The sequence below is a fragment of the Corvus cornix genome, chromosome 9 (assembly GCF_000738735.6).
Source record: "Corvus cornix cornix isolate S_Up_H32 chromosome 9, ASM73873v5, whole genome shotgun sequence".
Lineage (NCBI taxonomy): Eukaryota > Metazoa > Chordata > Aves > Passeriformes > Corvidae > Corvus > Corvus cornix.
The window spans coordinates 9,700,916-9,718,391 of NC_046339.1; the positions used below are offsets into that span (position 1 = coordinate 9,700,916).

At 38.5% G+C, this 17,476-nt stretch overlaps 2 protein-coding genes across 3 annotated transcripts in view; one reads left to right on the forward strand and one right to left on the reverse strand.

The window, feature by feature from the left end:
• Positions 1–17,476, reverse strand: part of PSMD1 (proteasome 26S subunit, non-ATPase 1) — a 63,598-nt gene that overhangs the window by 22,193 nt on the left and 23,929 nt on the right. The gene's annotated exons all lie outside the window — the stretch shown is intronic.
• On the forward strand, positions 4,171–15,793 carry HTR2B (5-hydroxytryptamine receptor 2B). Of its 2 annotated transcripts, XM_010397230.4 has the most exons (4): positions 4,171–4,813; positions 5,485–6,125; positions 12,417–12,617; positions 14,654–15,780. In XM_010397230.4, exons 2-4 carry the CDS (start codon positions 5,816–5,818, stop codon positions 15,532–15,534), a joined length of 1,392 nt encoding a protein of 463 aa, XP_010395532.1. In that variant the 5' UTR covers positions 4,171–4,813; positions 5,485–5,815; the 3' UTR covers positions 15,535–15,780. The 2 variants fall into 2 exon arrangements, with proteins under 2 accessions (XP_010395532.1, XP_010395531.1); XM_010397229.4 differs by having other exon boundaries at positions 4,171–6,125; positions 14,654–15,793.

The window sequence follows — 17,476 nt, forward strand, 5'->3', positions numbered from 1 at the left end:
GAGGGACAGTCCTCCTGCTGATGGAGGAAGGTTCCACTTCACTGGTACCAAGACCCACACAGGCTCCCAAACCAAGTCCACCCCTCTGGCTCCCTGCTGGAGACCTCCTCCACTCTGTTGACTGCTGATGGCTGAATCAATGTGGTGACAGAGTAGAAACCTCTGGTGGGAGATGGAGAGAAATAATGAAGAGTGTGAGAAAACTTAAAAACAGTACTAAAAAAGAGAAGTGGTTTGTCACAATTCACACTCAGCAACCGGCTACTCCTACTCAGTCCTAATACAGATATCTGTCATTATTGCAAGTTAAACACAGAAAACAACATCACATGAAATACCAAAATAACATTTGGAGATTCAGTGGGCAGAAGTTTTATCTCCAGACACAAAGTTTTCCTCCCCTCTTTAAAGTCACAGTAAAAATTCTAAACCTGGAGTAGATTTAATGTATTTTGAGGACAGAAGCAATGTACCATAGTCCTCTAGCATGACCTTCCCATAACACAATCCAGTAATTTCATCTTAAAATTCATACATTAAAGCCTAAGGCATGTCTCTAAACTGGGCTGTGTATCTTAGAAAGTTAGGCAATGTCTGTTTTTGAAAACCAAATTATCTTTAATGCACTGGTTCCTTCCTTTTTTCCTAACACTGGTTTTACTCAAGCAGTTTGCTTTTGCAATTACACTTTACTACAACAGCAAAATGATGACAAAAAAATGGCCCAATTATTTCCTTCATTTTCATCTGAAAACTGCTCAGCTGCTCCTACATAAGCCATGAAACCACAGACGTCAGTGAACCCAGACCTGTACACAAAAAAACCCAACATCACAACTAGCTTCAACTTTGTTCTGTTACAAGGAAACTAAATTAATAAAGAAGCCAAAAACCTCTGAAAGTTTCTTCCATGGAAGTTCAACAGTGTAGTCAGCTACAGCTTTGTTTCCACCCTACATCAGGATAAGTTTTACTGTTGTGATAAATGGGCTGCAGATAAAGGACTTCCTCCAAGATCCAGTTTGGTTTGTTTCAGAAGTCAAACAAAATCATAAAGAAAAATAAAGATGCATCAAGACAGCAATAAGAGATTCTCAGCAAAACATAATAGCTGGCATTTTATTAGTTTTACTCACCAACTGGTTGCTCTTGAAACCTCCACAAGAAACAAACACCCAGCACTGTGGATTTTGAATCTTCCCAGAAACCAGAACCAGGGAAAACAGAGAGGAGCTGCCTGACTCCTGCCCATTTGCCTTATCCTCAACTCTGAACTCCTTCCTGGGACTGTTCATTTATTGGATATAATTAAATATACGTGGCATTTATAGATAGAGATAGATATATCTAAATGTCATATTCTCTCCATTAAAAGCTGATACATAGCTTGTAAGTAGCCTAGAGTTTCTGAGAAACCAAAGATAATTTTGAATTCTTCACTACTTCCAAAGAGAGAGGAAAGAAAATTTTTCTTAAGCCTCCAGTGCAAAAATTAACAGAATGAAAACCAGGATATTGATTGTTAACACAGACCAGACTAATACGAAAAAAACCGCCCAGGTCAGCTGGACACCGAAGGTGGCCAGATTCCCTTTCTATCCATGGTGTTGACCTAAACTGTTTTTTTTTTCCCTGAAGGTCATTACAATTGCAACATCTGCAGATATCATAGTTCTTAGCAGGCTTTGCCTGCAAGAGCCTTATTGGGCTACTGAAAGTTGAGGATCACAGGTACATTGGCTCTTAACAATCCACTGTAATCTTTTTTCCCCAAGAGGCATGCAACAAGATAAACTAAAAACTCAGACTGCCATATTTTGGAGCACATTCCACGTCAAGTGTCTTATATCACAGACCAGCTAAAACCACATCCTTTGAGCAGTTTATCTCCAGTCCTGTAAGCTGCACATTTTCAAGGTTAATGCATTACTGACATTTTTCTTTATATTTCAGCAATTTTTAAACATGAAACCCCACATTAATATATATATATATATATATATATGGTAACTTCAGTAAGTAAATATACAGAATATACATGAAAAAACCCCATCACTTTGGTCTCATGATTGAGACTAAAAATGGAAGCATCTGAAGCATCACTAATTTGCACTTATTTTTCAGTCTAAATATTTAAGGAATATACAACTCACCGAAACGTCAGAGAATGGAAGAACAATGTCAAATACATCTTCTAAATTCCTCATTAAGTGTCCCCAGTCATATTTCAAATTATTCTAAATATTTATAACTTTTTTAAACTATTGGTCATGAATTCATCATTTTATACAGAACTATTTCCACAAGTTGTTCCAGCAGTGTAGTGGCAATTAAAAAAACCCCCCAAGTTTAACAGAAGTTTCATTTCATCCATGAATTAGTTAACAAAGGAGAAATGCAGGTATTAACTGCACAATTTCCAGTCATTTCTGGAGGAGGGGGGTGTGTAGCAAAAAGGGGAATATATAAAAAACAGAAAACCTGCAGAGAAAAATGCAACATACCAATATATTCAGTGTAGACTAAACATCCCATCTCTCTCTCTGGACAAAAAAATGATCCCAGCTATTCCCAAACCAGGAATTTCCTGCAACTAAGTCATGTAGAGCACAGCAAGTGAACTTGAGGGAAATGTACTGACTGAGTAGCACTCACCAGAGACAGCTCAGATCTGACAGAGACACGGCTCTATAAAATAGCACCGGCAATTTGAAAACAGAAGTAACAGCAAGGGATGGGAAATAAAAATAATATCTTTGTATGGCTCAAATATTCTGTTTACAGTGGACCAGGAGTGGGGTCTAGCAATATTTAAGGTTTACCATCATTTACACAGGAGAAGAGCTGGAGGTGGGGACAGGACAGTGGCCTGCAGAAAAAGCCTGGCCACAAGATACAGTGAAGAACCTGCTGCAGATCTGTAACAGATACAGAGGAGGATGTGTTTCTCAAATGATTCAAACCTGGCAAAGCTCAGAAAACAACACAAAGGGCAGATATGTTTTTTATCTCTCTGAAATTAAAAAATGCACCAAAGAGGTAAAAATACTTGCAAGCCAACATACCACTAAACTTGTATCATCTTCTGCAAGTTCCTAAGATAACTGGTTTTATCTGTATTTTAAAAATAATTTCCTTTTCAATTAGTTAAAAATGTATTCATTAGCTTTCATCAGAACAATCTGCAGAAAAAACTTCAAGTACAGCTAGATTAATGCCAGGACATCCTTCAAGATTTATAAAATATAAACCAGAAGTTGATTAGACTTAGTGGATCTTAAGAAAAAGTGAATCCAAATGCTCATTAACCAAATAAAGTATTGTCTTGTCTCAACTGTATGTTTTCATGTGCTCTACTTTCTCAGTACTATCAGGGGTGACAATAGGAAGGTGGCCAGATAAGGAAACAGTATAACCATACCTGGATTAATCTCTATTTTTGTAATATATACTTCTCTGATGAATAAAGATATCAACACTCGATTGTAAATGAATACAGCATGGAATCTTATTGAAGGTTTCCTTTAAACAGGAAAAATAAGAAACAAGTGAAAACTACTGAAAATTCTATTGTATGATCTGAATCCACTTCGAGTATTTCTGTTAATTTCTGACAGCAGCCTTCTCTCTCTGGCCCCACATTACTGGCATTCTAGAGAGACGATTTTTTTTCTTTTTTAAAGAAATATAAATTGATGCACAGTTCAGTGAGGACCTGATTTCCAGCTCAAGGCTGGTGAGCAGAAGCAATTCATGGAATGTGTCATACAGAGGGTCAGACCATGATCTCATGGTTTCTTCTGGGCTTTACTCAAGGACTTATTACACAATTTTGCAGCTAATGTCCTTGGAAGTGAACTCTATTTCCATTTTAATGCAGAACTATAAGATGACACTGAGGCTATACACACATCTGACTGAAAGTTGGAAGGTAACAAAAGAGAACACTCAGGATAATAAAAAGCAGCTGCAGAAGAAAAGTTTTAAAGTAACAGTGCACACACTTCAAATAAGTGTGCTAAACAATACTTTTATAAAGTTAGGCAAGAAAAAACCTGGAGTGTTTACAGGGCTGTAGAACTTTTTAGGGTTAACTATGCTTCCGTCCAGAAAGCAAGTGAGCAAAAGAGCCCAGAGAAGCGAGCAGCAGACAGACAGACAGACAGACACGCTACGGTGCACAGAGACACAATGTTGTAGCGTGAAGGGTCATTTCCAGGACCCGCACATCCTGATACAGCTACAGGGAGTGCACTTTATAGTGCTGGAGCAGTGAGTCAATTAACCCTCTCTGTCTCTTTTCCAGCCAAACCCCCCACCCACTCACTTCTCTGCTTTTCAAACACTGGAGCTGAATATGCTGGAATGAGTCGATCAACGAACAAGGGTAGCAGCAAACTGCCAGCTTTGCTTATGAACAAAGAGAGAACTGCATATAGACTCTGATCACCTAAGTGGAATCAACAAAGAATGGAAGAGAAAGGACAGCAAAAGAGAATACAACCTTATTTCTATCCTTTTTCACATGTGGTGAGAATTATTCTTCATTTCAGAGTTGGAGAAAATACCGGGGTGAGAAGAAATACAGTTTTCCCAAAACAGAAATTCTTAATCTTGTTGATAGAAGAAATGTGCTAAACAAAAGCACGCAAAGAGACAAGCTTCAGAAATATTTTAAAAGTCAAAAGCAAATGAACAACTTGTTTTCCAGAAAGTAGTGAAAAATCTCAACATTCACCAAGTGACCAAAAAGAAAATTACAAAGGATCTTCCTGGATGCAAAGTGAACTCTACCAAAATGCACGAGAAAGAGGTAAGGCTTTCTTCACCTGAAAACTGCAACACATCAAATCTTCTCAGTAACTGAGCATTTGATCAGCTTAATGCCGGGACAGCTGTTTGAGTCTCTGCTTGAAGTGGGAAATGCAAGCATTAAGTCTTTAGCAGAGTTGACAGAGAAAGAAAGAGAGAACAGGCTGTGCTTACTAAAAGCATTGCTCAGATTACAAAAACAAGCATTTTACTCACTCCTACCCCTTCAAGTAATGGGTAAATTTAGATGTCTCAGTTCGATAAATCTCTACAGTCCCCTTGAGACTGTCACCAGTGTTTTATTGTCTGCAGCTTCCTGACCCTCACCTGATAAATTAGGAAGTGCTGAGATTAAAACGGAAACCTCATACATAATTTCTGAAGATATTTTTGGGGTTACCCTCTGTGGAGAAGTAGGATTCTTAATAAGGGGAAATATGGGAACTGCTGTCTGCCTACGCACACACTGCTGGAGACTAGACACTCGGGAGAGGAGGAGTTGCACATACACAACTCGAGCATCTGCCTCTGCATCAGTTTGTACTCAGAAGGAGCAAATCTACATAGACTGTACCTAAAGGGAATCGTTTGGCATTCAGATTTGTCTATCACTCTTTACTGCTGTAGCAAAAAAAAATAAAAGGAAGCTAATGCACTGCTTATTTTTGACAGCTACTGATTTTTTTCTTATAATCTTCTGAAATCTGAACGTCGCTATAAAGAGGAGACCAGACCACTGAACGCTACCAACGAGAGATGGACACAAGACAGGACTTTCATTTTTAAAACTATTTTGCGCCCAGCAAGGCACAGGATAAAAAAATTGGATACCAGCTCGGACATGGTTACAGTATCTCAAAATAGCAGATGACCAGTTCACTATACTGACCATGCTGGCCTTTCTTCAGGACCATTCTGGACCAGAGAGGAACAGAGAACTCTTACGCCGTACGCAACTCCTGAGCAAAACACAGCTCCTGAATACATTCCGCTGCACACAAAAATGTCCCATCCTTTACAGTCCTTGAACGGGTCTGGAGCTGGCAATGGATCTTTGTCGCCTCTCTCAGTAACAGGAGCACCCAAGCAGGACTACCCAAGTGAGGAACAAGGAAGCAAAGTGCACTGGGCAGCATTGCTGATCCTCCTGGTGATAATCCCCACCATTGGGGGGAACATACTTGTCATTCTGGCGGTGTCCCTGGAGAAAAAGTTGCAATATGCTACCAACTACTTTCTGACATCCTTGGCGGTGGCAGATTTGCTCGTGGGTCTGTTTGTGATGCCAATTGCCCTTCTCATAATATTATTTGGTAAGTGCAGCATGTTTGTTTCATCAGGTTTGCATATGGGGTACAATTCTGGGAGGTCTAATTTAAACAGAAAAGTTGTTTGCTTTCCATCATTATAATTTTAAAAATCACTTGGATCAGGGCTGCTAAATCTTCACTCCCTCTCATCTTAATACAGCTTAATGTCTTTATGGGAAGTACAACCATGTGGATATTCTTTCCTTTGAAACAAACCATTCAAAAAACATCCAAGACTCAAAAATATTCAAATAGGAGCTGAAGCACAGGGAATTACATTTTGTACAGTGTAATACAATTTTTAACAACCTCAGCACAATGCTGGTATTTATTGTATTATATTACACCAATTGCAAGCAGTATTCTCTTAAAGAACTTGAAATCAAGGCTAGATATCTGTTCAGTACACTGAACAGCTTTTGAACTTCCTATGATTAGTGCACCTGATTTTACCTGAGTATTGACTCCATGAGCAGTCATATATTTACATGGTCAGTCAGAATTGGTCCCTGGCACCATCAGAGACAACAAACTTTACCAGTACTGGTTTCAGAGAAACTGATTTTCTCCCACCTGGGGAAAGCCACAGGTTCATAATGCATCACAAAGAATTAAATCATCTGTAAGCCAAGGAAGCCTCAATCCATGTACCTCATGTTTGAGATACAGATTTGTCATTTAGTCTGCTTCATATGAAATAAAATAGGCCTTTTTCACATGAACAAACATTGGATGTGACATTTTCTGTCTCATTAGTCCTTACAGAACAAGCAGGATTTTTCCACAGTCTCTCACGCCCAGCTTTATTTCAGATACTGCTTCTGACAACTAATTAGAGGCAACTCCACGGGAAAGTCTCTTTTACTCCTAAGAATACACTTTAAATTGTTTATTTTCATCTCATAAATGGAAAAAATCAATGATACAGATCTTTCAATAAACTTAAAGATTTATATAATTATCTTTAAGGTACAGATACCACTGGGTATTATGAAGGGCTGCAGGACTTCACTTTTCCTAGGCTAGACTCTAGAAGTTGCCTGAGCAACAAGCAAACACAATCATAAACTTTATTTCAGAAAGGCCATCAGTAGCTTCTGTTTGCTGCAGAAAACTGGTATCACTTTATTAACAAATGTGTTTATTCATTAAATGCCTTGTGAATTTCTGTGTGTTACAGACTTCTCCCTATACAGAAGTGTGAACTGGAGGTCAGAATTCAGCATTGAGATCACAGAATAGGGCTTTTTTTTCCAAGCAACAGTTTGTAGAAAGAAAACTGAATACGTAACTGAGACAGTGATTTCTAACTCAAAAAACTAGTCAATTATAGAATACATTGGTATGTCATGTATGTGCACATGTGTGTGTGGAGGCAAGAAACAGATATGCATCTCCATACTTACACACAGATGCTGTAACTGCTTAGTTCCTACCAAAGGCTTCATTAATAACAACAATAAAAACCACTAGCCATAAAAAGTACTAGTACTGACTAGCAACTAATATAAAGGGAAGGCAAATTCTGGATTTTGTGGAGTAGGTTTTGTGCAGTGATGGAGTTTTCCTGTTTTGAGTTTTTTTTTTTTTTATTATTTTCATTCTACTAGACTAACAAATCTTTTCTTTATAACTTCATAAAGAGTCTATTGCTCCTTAATCTCGCAATTAATCCACAGCTAAACCCTGGTTACAACAGTTTAAAGCATGCTAGGAATCTTAATTCAAAAATCAAACAAAAACATCTTTCATGGTGCAGGAAATTTACCAGAAAGTAGTAAATTCAGCTATAATTAATTAAGTAAGACCACAACCCGCCTTCCACACAACAGTGGTTAAAACTGAAATTTCTTGCATACAACTACTCTCTTTGGCAGCCAACCAGAAAAACTGCTTTGCCTCTTCACTGACTGAGAGAAGATGCTGAGGTGTTTATAGAAGTTCAAAGAATGAGCAAAACATGAGGAGTTACTGGAATGAATATAGAACAGACATTTAAATACATAAGTCTAAATCTTGAAGCTACATTAGCCAGATAACTACTTGAACAAAGAATAGTCATTGACAGCCAAACAGCAAACTAAATCCAGCCTTCTGGCACTTCCACACAGGAATGTTTCCATAATAATGAAAGAGCTGGGTGCAGCTTCTAGATACAGAGTACAAATATTATGCTTCCGATTTGGGATTGATATCTAATTATGCGGAGAAGATTTGGAGGAAAAGGTGTGAACTGAAGTGCAGTCACATTAAGATCCTGACTGTACAAACTAATGTGTCACAGGGTGTTCAAAATCAAAACCTGCTACAGACATTGGCTCCACACCCTGACAGAACACTCACCAAAAAATCTTCAGAAATGGACTGCTTCTGTAATAAAGAGCTGCCCCTTTTAAATGTAAGTAAATAAATGAATCTGTAAACTCATTTGCAGGTGTAATGCCATGAGCAGCACATGATTTTTTCTCAGCAGAGCAACCAAAATGTACTCTGGTACAAGCATACACAGCAATTTTGATTTAGGAGTGTGTGTCAGAATACATAAACATTTTGTAGCTTTTATAGCTTACTAAATTCTTCTCATTTCTTAAAAAAAGCCAAGGAGGGCCCACTAAGAGATAACTGCATTCTCTGAAATCTAGCTTTCAAAACAGTTACCCAAATTTCTAACACTCAGAACTACTGAAATTCATTGGATTGTGAAATTAGCAAACACACTTGAGTAATCCTCCCATTTGCAAAGCCTGCAGCAGGAAGAAGTCTGATGTCCATAGCTTGGTGGGCAATGGCCTACTTGAAGACAACCCATGTACTATCTTTTAAAATATATTCTCTACTCTGGATAATCATCCACTTAAAATCAGAAAGTAATGCTGATCATCCTAGGCTGCAAACCATTATCTTAACCTATCACAAACCACCAGTCTTAATCTTCTCCCATTAGTGATGATGAATCACAACAAATCTTCACTTCTTGCCTGTGCAAACTGCCAGAGAAAACTTTAATCAAGGACTACTTCCAAAATCTCAAATCTAAAGATAAGTAAGAAAACAAAGGTTTATTTATCAGAAGGCAAGCCTAATTAAAAAAAAAAAACAACTTTGATTAAATAAAAAAAACTAGAGAACAGCCTGGAGACACCAGGCCTTGGCAGCCCAGAGAGCCAAGTACTGCCATGAGGGTGAACACCCCACATGCAGCTACAGACACACACATCAGTGTGAAGACTGAAACTCAGGGTTAAATGGGCTGGTGACTGAAAATATCCATTTCCATCTCAGCAAAAACATCATTATATAACAGCAACAAAGCCCTTTACAGGTAACACATTCTGCGGCCCTTACAGCAGAAGAACAAATGGTTTCCAAGTCTATTTAAAGATTTCTCTCAATCATACTTAGACATGTACCCAAGCAGTGCTTTCTCTTAAGCTTTCCAAAACCATTTTGGCTTACAGCAAGAGCAGCTCTTCTATACTGTACTTTGTTATAAGAATTACACATTTCCAAGGTATTTCCTATAAATAAAGCTTTTCTTAAATAAAGATTAATCAAAGGTAGACAGTTGCAGTAAAAGCTCATTTTACTTCTCTTAAGGTTGAAGACAAAACTTAAAGCATGTACTCTGTCTTGTTTAGACTCAAAATAAGCAAAATCTGCAACAGCAGCACTGCTGCAGTGCTGGGAGGACCCGAGGCAAGGTTTGTAGGAAGAAAGAATTTCTTTTTAACTTATACCACCTGACAGCTGGAGAAACCAGACAAATTTTCAGTCAGGCACCTTTGTCAGGTCACCAAGTTATAGCAGAATACACTACAGAATGAATCCTAGACAACTGTGTGACTCTTCTGGACTTTAAAGTATCAGTTTCATGATATTTGTTTCATTTAAATAATAACCATCATATTCAGTTCTTATCAGTTACTGCATTTAAAGTTTACTTTGATTTTGTTTGGACAAAACCCAGCATCTCTTCCACACAAATGCAGCAGGACATAATGCTACAATCATGAATGTGATAACCTACTGCCTTCTGCACCCAGTTCAAAGCTAGACAAAAATAAAGAAAATATAAAGCTTTCTCTGTTCAGTTGCACTTGTCAACTCACAAAAGCTCTTACAACTCAAAAATGTACAAGATTGCTTTGTATCAGGCCGCTGTTTAAATGTATCTTTATTTCAAAGAAGCAAAAGGGCCTTTTGTTGCAAAATATTTTCTTCTGCCAACAGTAAATTAACTAAAAAAGGAAAGACTTTTTACACTAGGGTTCTCCAGGACGCAAAGCAGTTATAATCCAGGGAATGGCATGTGAGTACTATCCAAAAGAAGTATTAGCTGCTCACTTGAAATCCAGCTGTGTTATCTGCCATCCTTTAAGTTGTAGAACACACTTTCTATTGTTCAAGTTTTATCTGAACTAATCCTTCATCATGAAGTCAAAAGAAGCTGTCAGTTTTCTGGACTGAGCAAAAACATTTCAAGCCCATCAAATCAGTTACTTCTTTTACTATATCTTTTTTTAATTACAGCTGGTTACATGAGCCACAATACATTTTGGTTTTTCTGATCCATTTCAGTAATGCACCATACCTTGCTGCCAGCTAAAAGTCTAGGCACGAAAATTAAAGATGAGTAAATGTTTCATAATCTACTAATTACAACTTTTTCATACCTGCCTGACAGACTAATTTTTTTGAAGCATAATTTCAACCATAGAACCTATTTTAGGAAATAATTATGGTAGATACTAAAATTTACTGGTTAATAAATTGAAAACAGACTGCCTCTATTCCTTCTGCCTCACTGCCTACATCATATCCTCACCTGGAGTCCTCTGCTTTGGGGATGGCTGAAGTTCAGTTCAGGGCTCCATCCATCCGTTCTCTTTGTTTAACACGGAAGGTTTCCCAGCATAGGTAAGAGTGCAGACAAGTACTTGCTGTGTTTGTCTTCATAAAATTTTCCATCCTCTGCAGTTTACAATTCAAGTCAAAGCTGCACCATTATCATTTCCATCTCTCAGTCATGTTATGAAAAAATGTTTTAATCTCAAATGACTGCAATGTTACCACATTGATAAGACTGGACATTACAAAAGTCCAGCTCATTTGGCACTCTCAGCATGCAGGTCTATTTATGCTGACGAAGGAAATTAAAACCAATCTGATTTATTAGAAACGTCTTTTTCCCCCTAATCGTCACTCAACAAAGAACAGATCTCCCTGGCAATACCATTAATGTACCTACTGACAGAGCACAGCTGAATTTTACAAGGGAGGAAAATACATTTAGTAGATCGACTTCTACCATTAGAAACAGAAAAATCTTCCTCATTCACACATTCTTCCCCGAGACTACAGAACATCCTTATAGACACACAACACTTAAGTGCACCTCAAACTGAACACTGCTTATACTGGATTATAGTACAAGCTACTTCTGAGTGAAAATACACCAGTTAGAAAAAAATAATCAGAGTTCCATTAATGTTCATTTGGTATTGTAGACATTGATAAGGGAGACACAGCTCCCAAAAATACAAGCCTTTTGGAAATCTGAACACTACAAAACCTTCATCTTGGATACAGTGCAGTTGACAGGCCCTATGTTTGCTATAAAGATTAACATTAAGGACAGGTAACTACTCTAAGAAACAGGATGCCAGAATTAAAATCCAAGCCATTGCTCCTGGGGAAACAGACCAAAAATAAAAAGGTCATGCATAAAAATTTTCAATTTTTATAAAATCCTTACTGAGACAGAACAGCCCTATGTCACATTAGTGCTCAACTGTATCTGGCCAAATGATGCAGCAAACTCATTTTAAAGATGTGTGAACGAGATTCTTCAAAATCACTCCTAAGATTCAACAGTGGTTCTACAATGACAAACTAATACTTTGGTTATGACCCATTATCTCCTCCATTTAATATAACCTTGAATCATAGTACTATCAAGGAGAAACAGCTGAAAATAATCATTTAACAGCAGGCTTGCAAGAACCAAACAGCCATGGTCCATTTTTTATAACTTTTTAATCCAGAGTCCTTGCCACAAAAGGACAAAAAGACAGGGTAAGGTTTACAGTACACAAATAGCCTGATCAATGTGATGGCAGCAACCATGGTGGTTAGGAGCTAACTAAAATGTAAAACAGAACCCATCTGAGGCAGTGGCAAAGCTCAGCTCCTGTAGTACTATGGATTTCTCAAAGATACTGGCACCACAATAAAATCACACACTGAAAGTTCTCAAAAAGCTTAAATTCTAATGAATTTTTTGTTCTCTTTCAGACAATACCTGGCCTTTACCAACTGCCTTGTGTCCTATGTGGCTGTTCCTTGATGTCCTCTTTTCCACAGCTTCCATCATGCACCTCTGTGCCATCTCACTAGACCGCTACATTGCGATAAAAAAGCCAATCCAGGCCAGTCAGTACAATTCATGGGCTACAACAATCATCAAAATCATCGTGGTTTGGCTCATTTCAATAGGTATGTGAGACCTGGAGACTAGAAAAGGAATACAGAAGCTTTTTATGTCCAAAACAATAGGTGACAGGTGGGGAAAATGGAAAATTTGGCCAAGTACTATTGATTGGAAGACCGTAACACTCAGGCTGGCTGAAGTCCACCTCTTGGATCATACATAGCTACACCATAAAAATCTGCACGAACCACTGCTCCTTATTAGGCCCACTAGAAAGGCCAAGGATTGAGTCAGACTGATAATCATCACTCTTCTTCATGCTCCTAAAAGTTCAAAAATCAGAAGACAGTATCTGCATGCATAGTATGTCTCCTGGGAAAGCAAGATTTCATGTTCCTGTGGTGCTATATTTTGTCCCAAACACAATTTTAAGCCTTCAGTAGATATTGGTAAATTCTGTGCTGCATGAAGGAAGTATAAAAAAGTTAATTACTTATAGCAAAGAAACAAATGAGTGGCTGGTAACATCCAGGCTAACACTGAAGGCTAAGACAGCACATAGAAAGGCTAATATATAACCAAAAAACCCCCAACCAAAACAACAAACCCTGAACAGTTTATATAAAGGATACCAACATACAAACTTCTATGATATCAGTATCTCTGTGATGTGCATGTGGCACCTCAGCTGTCTTTAATGCTTAAAAAAATAAATCTGTTAAATGAGCTAAGGAAAGGAAAACATTTAATGCAAATAACTTAATACATGCTGCAGATAGCCATAGTGCTGTATGCATTGTGTGCAAGACCAAACAAAATTATTCTGCATTATTAAGACCATTATGCATAGGAGAATGGGTACATCCACCTTCTTGGCTGAAGCAAATGCGCCTAAACCCCGGATTTCCAACTTCAAAAAAATTTTGGAAGAGCTGTGATGATAGGAGAAAAGATGCTACCTCTATTCTATCACCACCCCCACCCCCCAAAAAAAAAAACTTAGCATGATAAGACACTTAAAAGTTGACCTTTTAATGTGTGATTTATTGCCATTAACCAGCACTGTACTTTTCAATTTCTTTCTATCTAATATAAGACTACTCTGCAGCTGAGCCAGGTTCTCCAAATCAAAGGTTAATTCGATTCAATCTTCATTTTAAATGCTTGTTGTAACTGAAGGTGCGCTTCTAATTACAAAAGGGGTCGAGTTGCTGAAGGGTAACCCATTTTGCTCTTGCTGCTTTCAACCAACTTGTAGGCAGAGTAGCAGAGGAATACAGTAAATCCCTGTATCTCATTAAGTGGTATCAGAAAACAGCACAAATCACCTTCACCAGACAGCAAGGAACCTGTTGTTTTTGTTGTAATGTCAGACTGCTGGCAAATGAAGTCCTGACTGTAATTTAGTGGTTATAAAAAATTCATTTAAAAGACAAGACTGCTAACATTTTTTTTAAACGAGTGGTGAATTACAGAGCTAGCCAGCCTCATTTAAACACTCCTAAATATGCAGGAGACTTTAAACAACAAATCCATCTCAAACACACACTGCATAATTCTGGCAACTATTTAGCTACTTGTATATATGGAAGAGTCAAGCAGGGTGAAAAAAATCAGCTGTGTCCAGTCACTTGATGTGGTTAATAGAAGAGGGAAAGACAAGACTTAGGTATTTACAAAACTGCCCCTCAAAAAGTGCAAAGGTTACCCTGGGGAAGAGAAAAAAAAAGGGCAGATGGCATTAGGGAAACACATTTCACTGGAGGAAAAGCCATGCTAATTCTAACAACCAGAGTCAAAGCAATTCATGTGTTTTACACTTGAAAAGTTGGCAACTTTATACTGCTTCCTCAATCACTATGGGTTAGGCCCAATCTCCTTAGAAAGGGCACTCTGTTAAAGCTCAGCTTGCCAAGTCTTACAAAGTACTGTTTGCCCAATTAGCCACGTGATGCTCTCAACAACTCACATTGTGTCCGTCACCCCATGCGTGCTCCAGAGCTCAGGAATTACCTTCCTTTAGAAACCCTGAGGCTTCAGGCCCAGTGAAGCGATTGCAAGCGATTACCCTTTGCTGAAGCACTTGTTTTTTTTCCTGCAGGCATTGCAATTCCGATCCCTATCAGAGGCATTGAGGATGGAAATGGCAACTCTAAAAACATCACGTGTGCACTGATGCCTGATCGTTTTCATGACTTCATTCTGTACGGATCAGTGGCTTCCTTCTTCATTCCCCTCGCTATCATGATCGTCACTTATTTCCTGACAATCCAAGTGCTGCGCAAAAAGGCCTATTTGATCAACAAGCCGCCCCAGCGCTTCACCTGGTCAACAGTGTCCACAGTCTTTCAGCGTGACACAACACCTGCCTCCTCACCAGAAAAGGTGGCCATGCTAAATGGCTCCAGAAAGGACCAGACTTTGTCCAGTGACATGCCTATCTGCAGGACATCCACCATCGGGAGGAAGTCCATGCAAACGATAACCAATGAACAAAGGGCGTCAAAAGTTCTGGGGATTGTATTTTTTCTTTTCTTGTTGATGTGGTGCCCATTCTTCATAACAAACATCAGCTCAGTTCTGTGCAACTCCTGCAACCAGGAGGTTTTTCAAAAGCTTTTGGAGATATTTGTTTGGATAGGGTATGTATCCTCAGGAGTGAACCCTCTTGTATATACACTCTTCAACAAAACATTTAGGGAGGCTTTCAGCAGGTACATCACTTGCAACTATCAGACCACAAAGCATATCAAGGCCCTTCGGCAGCGCTCCAGCAGGATCTCCTTCAGAAGCTCTGTGGCAGAAAATTCCAAGCTCTTTGTCATGAATGGGATGAGAAATGGGATTAACCCCATTATGTACCAGAGCCCAATGAGGCTGAGGAGCTCACCCATCCAAGCATCATCGGCCGTTCTGCTGGATACGTTGCTGCTCACCGAGAACGAGGTTGATAAAACAGAAGAACAAGTCAGCTATGTATAGTGGAATGGCAGCCATGTCCATACAGCAGTACTGTATGTATTATTCCAGATAACTGTGCTGTAAGAGGGTATAAATACTGTTGTTTTCTGTTATTTAAGCAAGCAATATCTTATAAATTTATATTAATTCCTCTCCTTCAAAGTCTCCTCTACTTTAACCCCAACCCCATGGTGGCATACAACTTCATTCCATGACAAATGACTCGTGCAGAACTGTAGCCTAAGGAAGAGGGAAATAAATAAAAGCTAAATCATTTTAAGTATCTGACTTCAGTTCTCATCACCTTCAGTCTCTTCAAAGCACATCTTTATAAGAAAAGCATTTCTGTACAAACACTACTCTAAAATTTACTCTGGCAAGAAGACAAAACTTTGTAGGTTGATGCTCTACAGTGGAAGCAGCAGAGGGATATAAGCTCATTGGTTTTAATTTAAATCTCTGTAAACGAACCAGCACACAAGCTCACTGCTTTCCCTCCTACAGACACATTCCTCTGCTGAGACTGTGTACCCACATAGGAGCTTTCCTTGCTCTCCGAGGGTGTGTAAATCACAAGCAGAATCACTCGCTCCAGAGACCAATGTACATGCCCATTCCATAAGGCATGATTAAAAATTCCATGTATGGAAATGATGTCTTTCCTGTAGGGGTGGGCAGAATATCTCACCCACCTGAATTTCACTTCATTACATTCACATACTCATAAGACCAGTGTTGCCAGATTATTCAAAGAAAACTGCCCTTTTTTCTTTTCATACTAAGAAAATGAATTATTTAATCAAAATAGCACAATACACAATCAATGATCATAAGTAAAACAGGATACACAAAGCCTGGAACATCCCTGTAATATATATGAACAAGCTTCCTTTTTAATGACCATGGGAACTTCAGTGAAAGCCTCCCCTCATCCAATGTAGTTCACAGAAAGTAGAGAAATCACAGATAGAACAGCCACTTCACATGAAAACAAGAGCAAATATTTAAGAGACAGCAGAGACAACAGTACTGCCTACACCTGCACATATTCACTGTTTATCTTAACTCAAAATTATTTAATTGGACTAATGGCCGATTACAGGTCCCAATTTACACTCTCTCAAACATGCTCAAGACTTCCATACGAGCACAAAATTAACAGAAAGAATCGGTCCTCACAATCCATAACAGCTATCAGAGTCTGACATTTGGGAAATTAGAAACTTCCAACAGCTCCAGACTCTTTGGGAAAGGAAACTGTATTTCCCCAAAGTACTGGAGTTCTTACAGCAAGCACCCAGATCACCATTTCTTCCATAGTTTCCATTTACAGTAAAATTTTCAGCTTGGGCTTTGTTTTCATTTTTAATGTTTTCAGCATTCTTCAGTTACACTAAAATTATGTACAGCAAAGGGCTTAGGATTTTTTCATCTGCAGAACAGAAAGTACTAAAGATAACATGTCCTTCCAAGATTTATCTATCTATATTTAATTTAAAACATATGCAAGCTCAAAACAGAGCTTACTATAACAACTGCCAAAGAGTTTCAAGAGAAAGCATTAAAAATACATCTGTGGTAAGTTGCAGTAAGTTGTCTCCTTCCTCCCCTTTTTGGTGATAATCACTAGCCACTTAAATCAGAGCAAATTCTAACAGCTCTCCTTCCTCTTCCCTTAACCAAAATTTGTTTAAGAGGATTCTGTAGTTAAAAGTCAGAATGGATGGACTGCAATAGCTGTGAAAGACATCTACACTAAAAAATATTTGAGAATCAAATGCTTTTAAATAAGACCTGGATTACTTCAAAGCTCAAACAGGAAGGGAATAGGAATAAAAAAAACCCCAAGCCCCCTAAAAACTTCCATTTATGTCACTGAAATCATCCCAGAGCAGTGCCTTATTTAACCCAGAGCTCTGGAACCAGGTGAAGGTGCAATCACACCCATGCACAGAGTGATCAC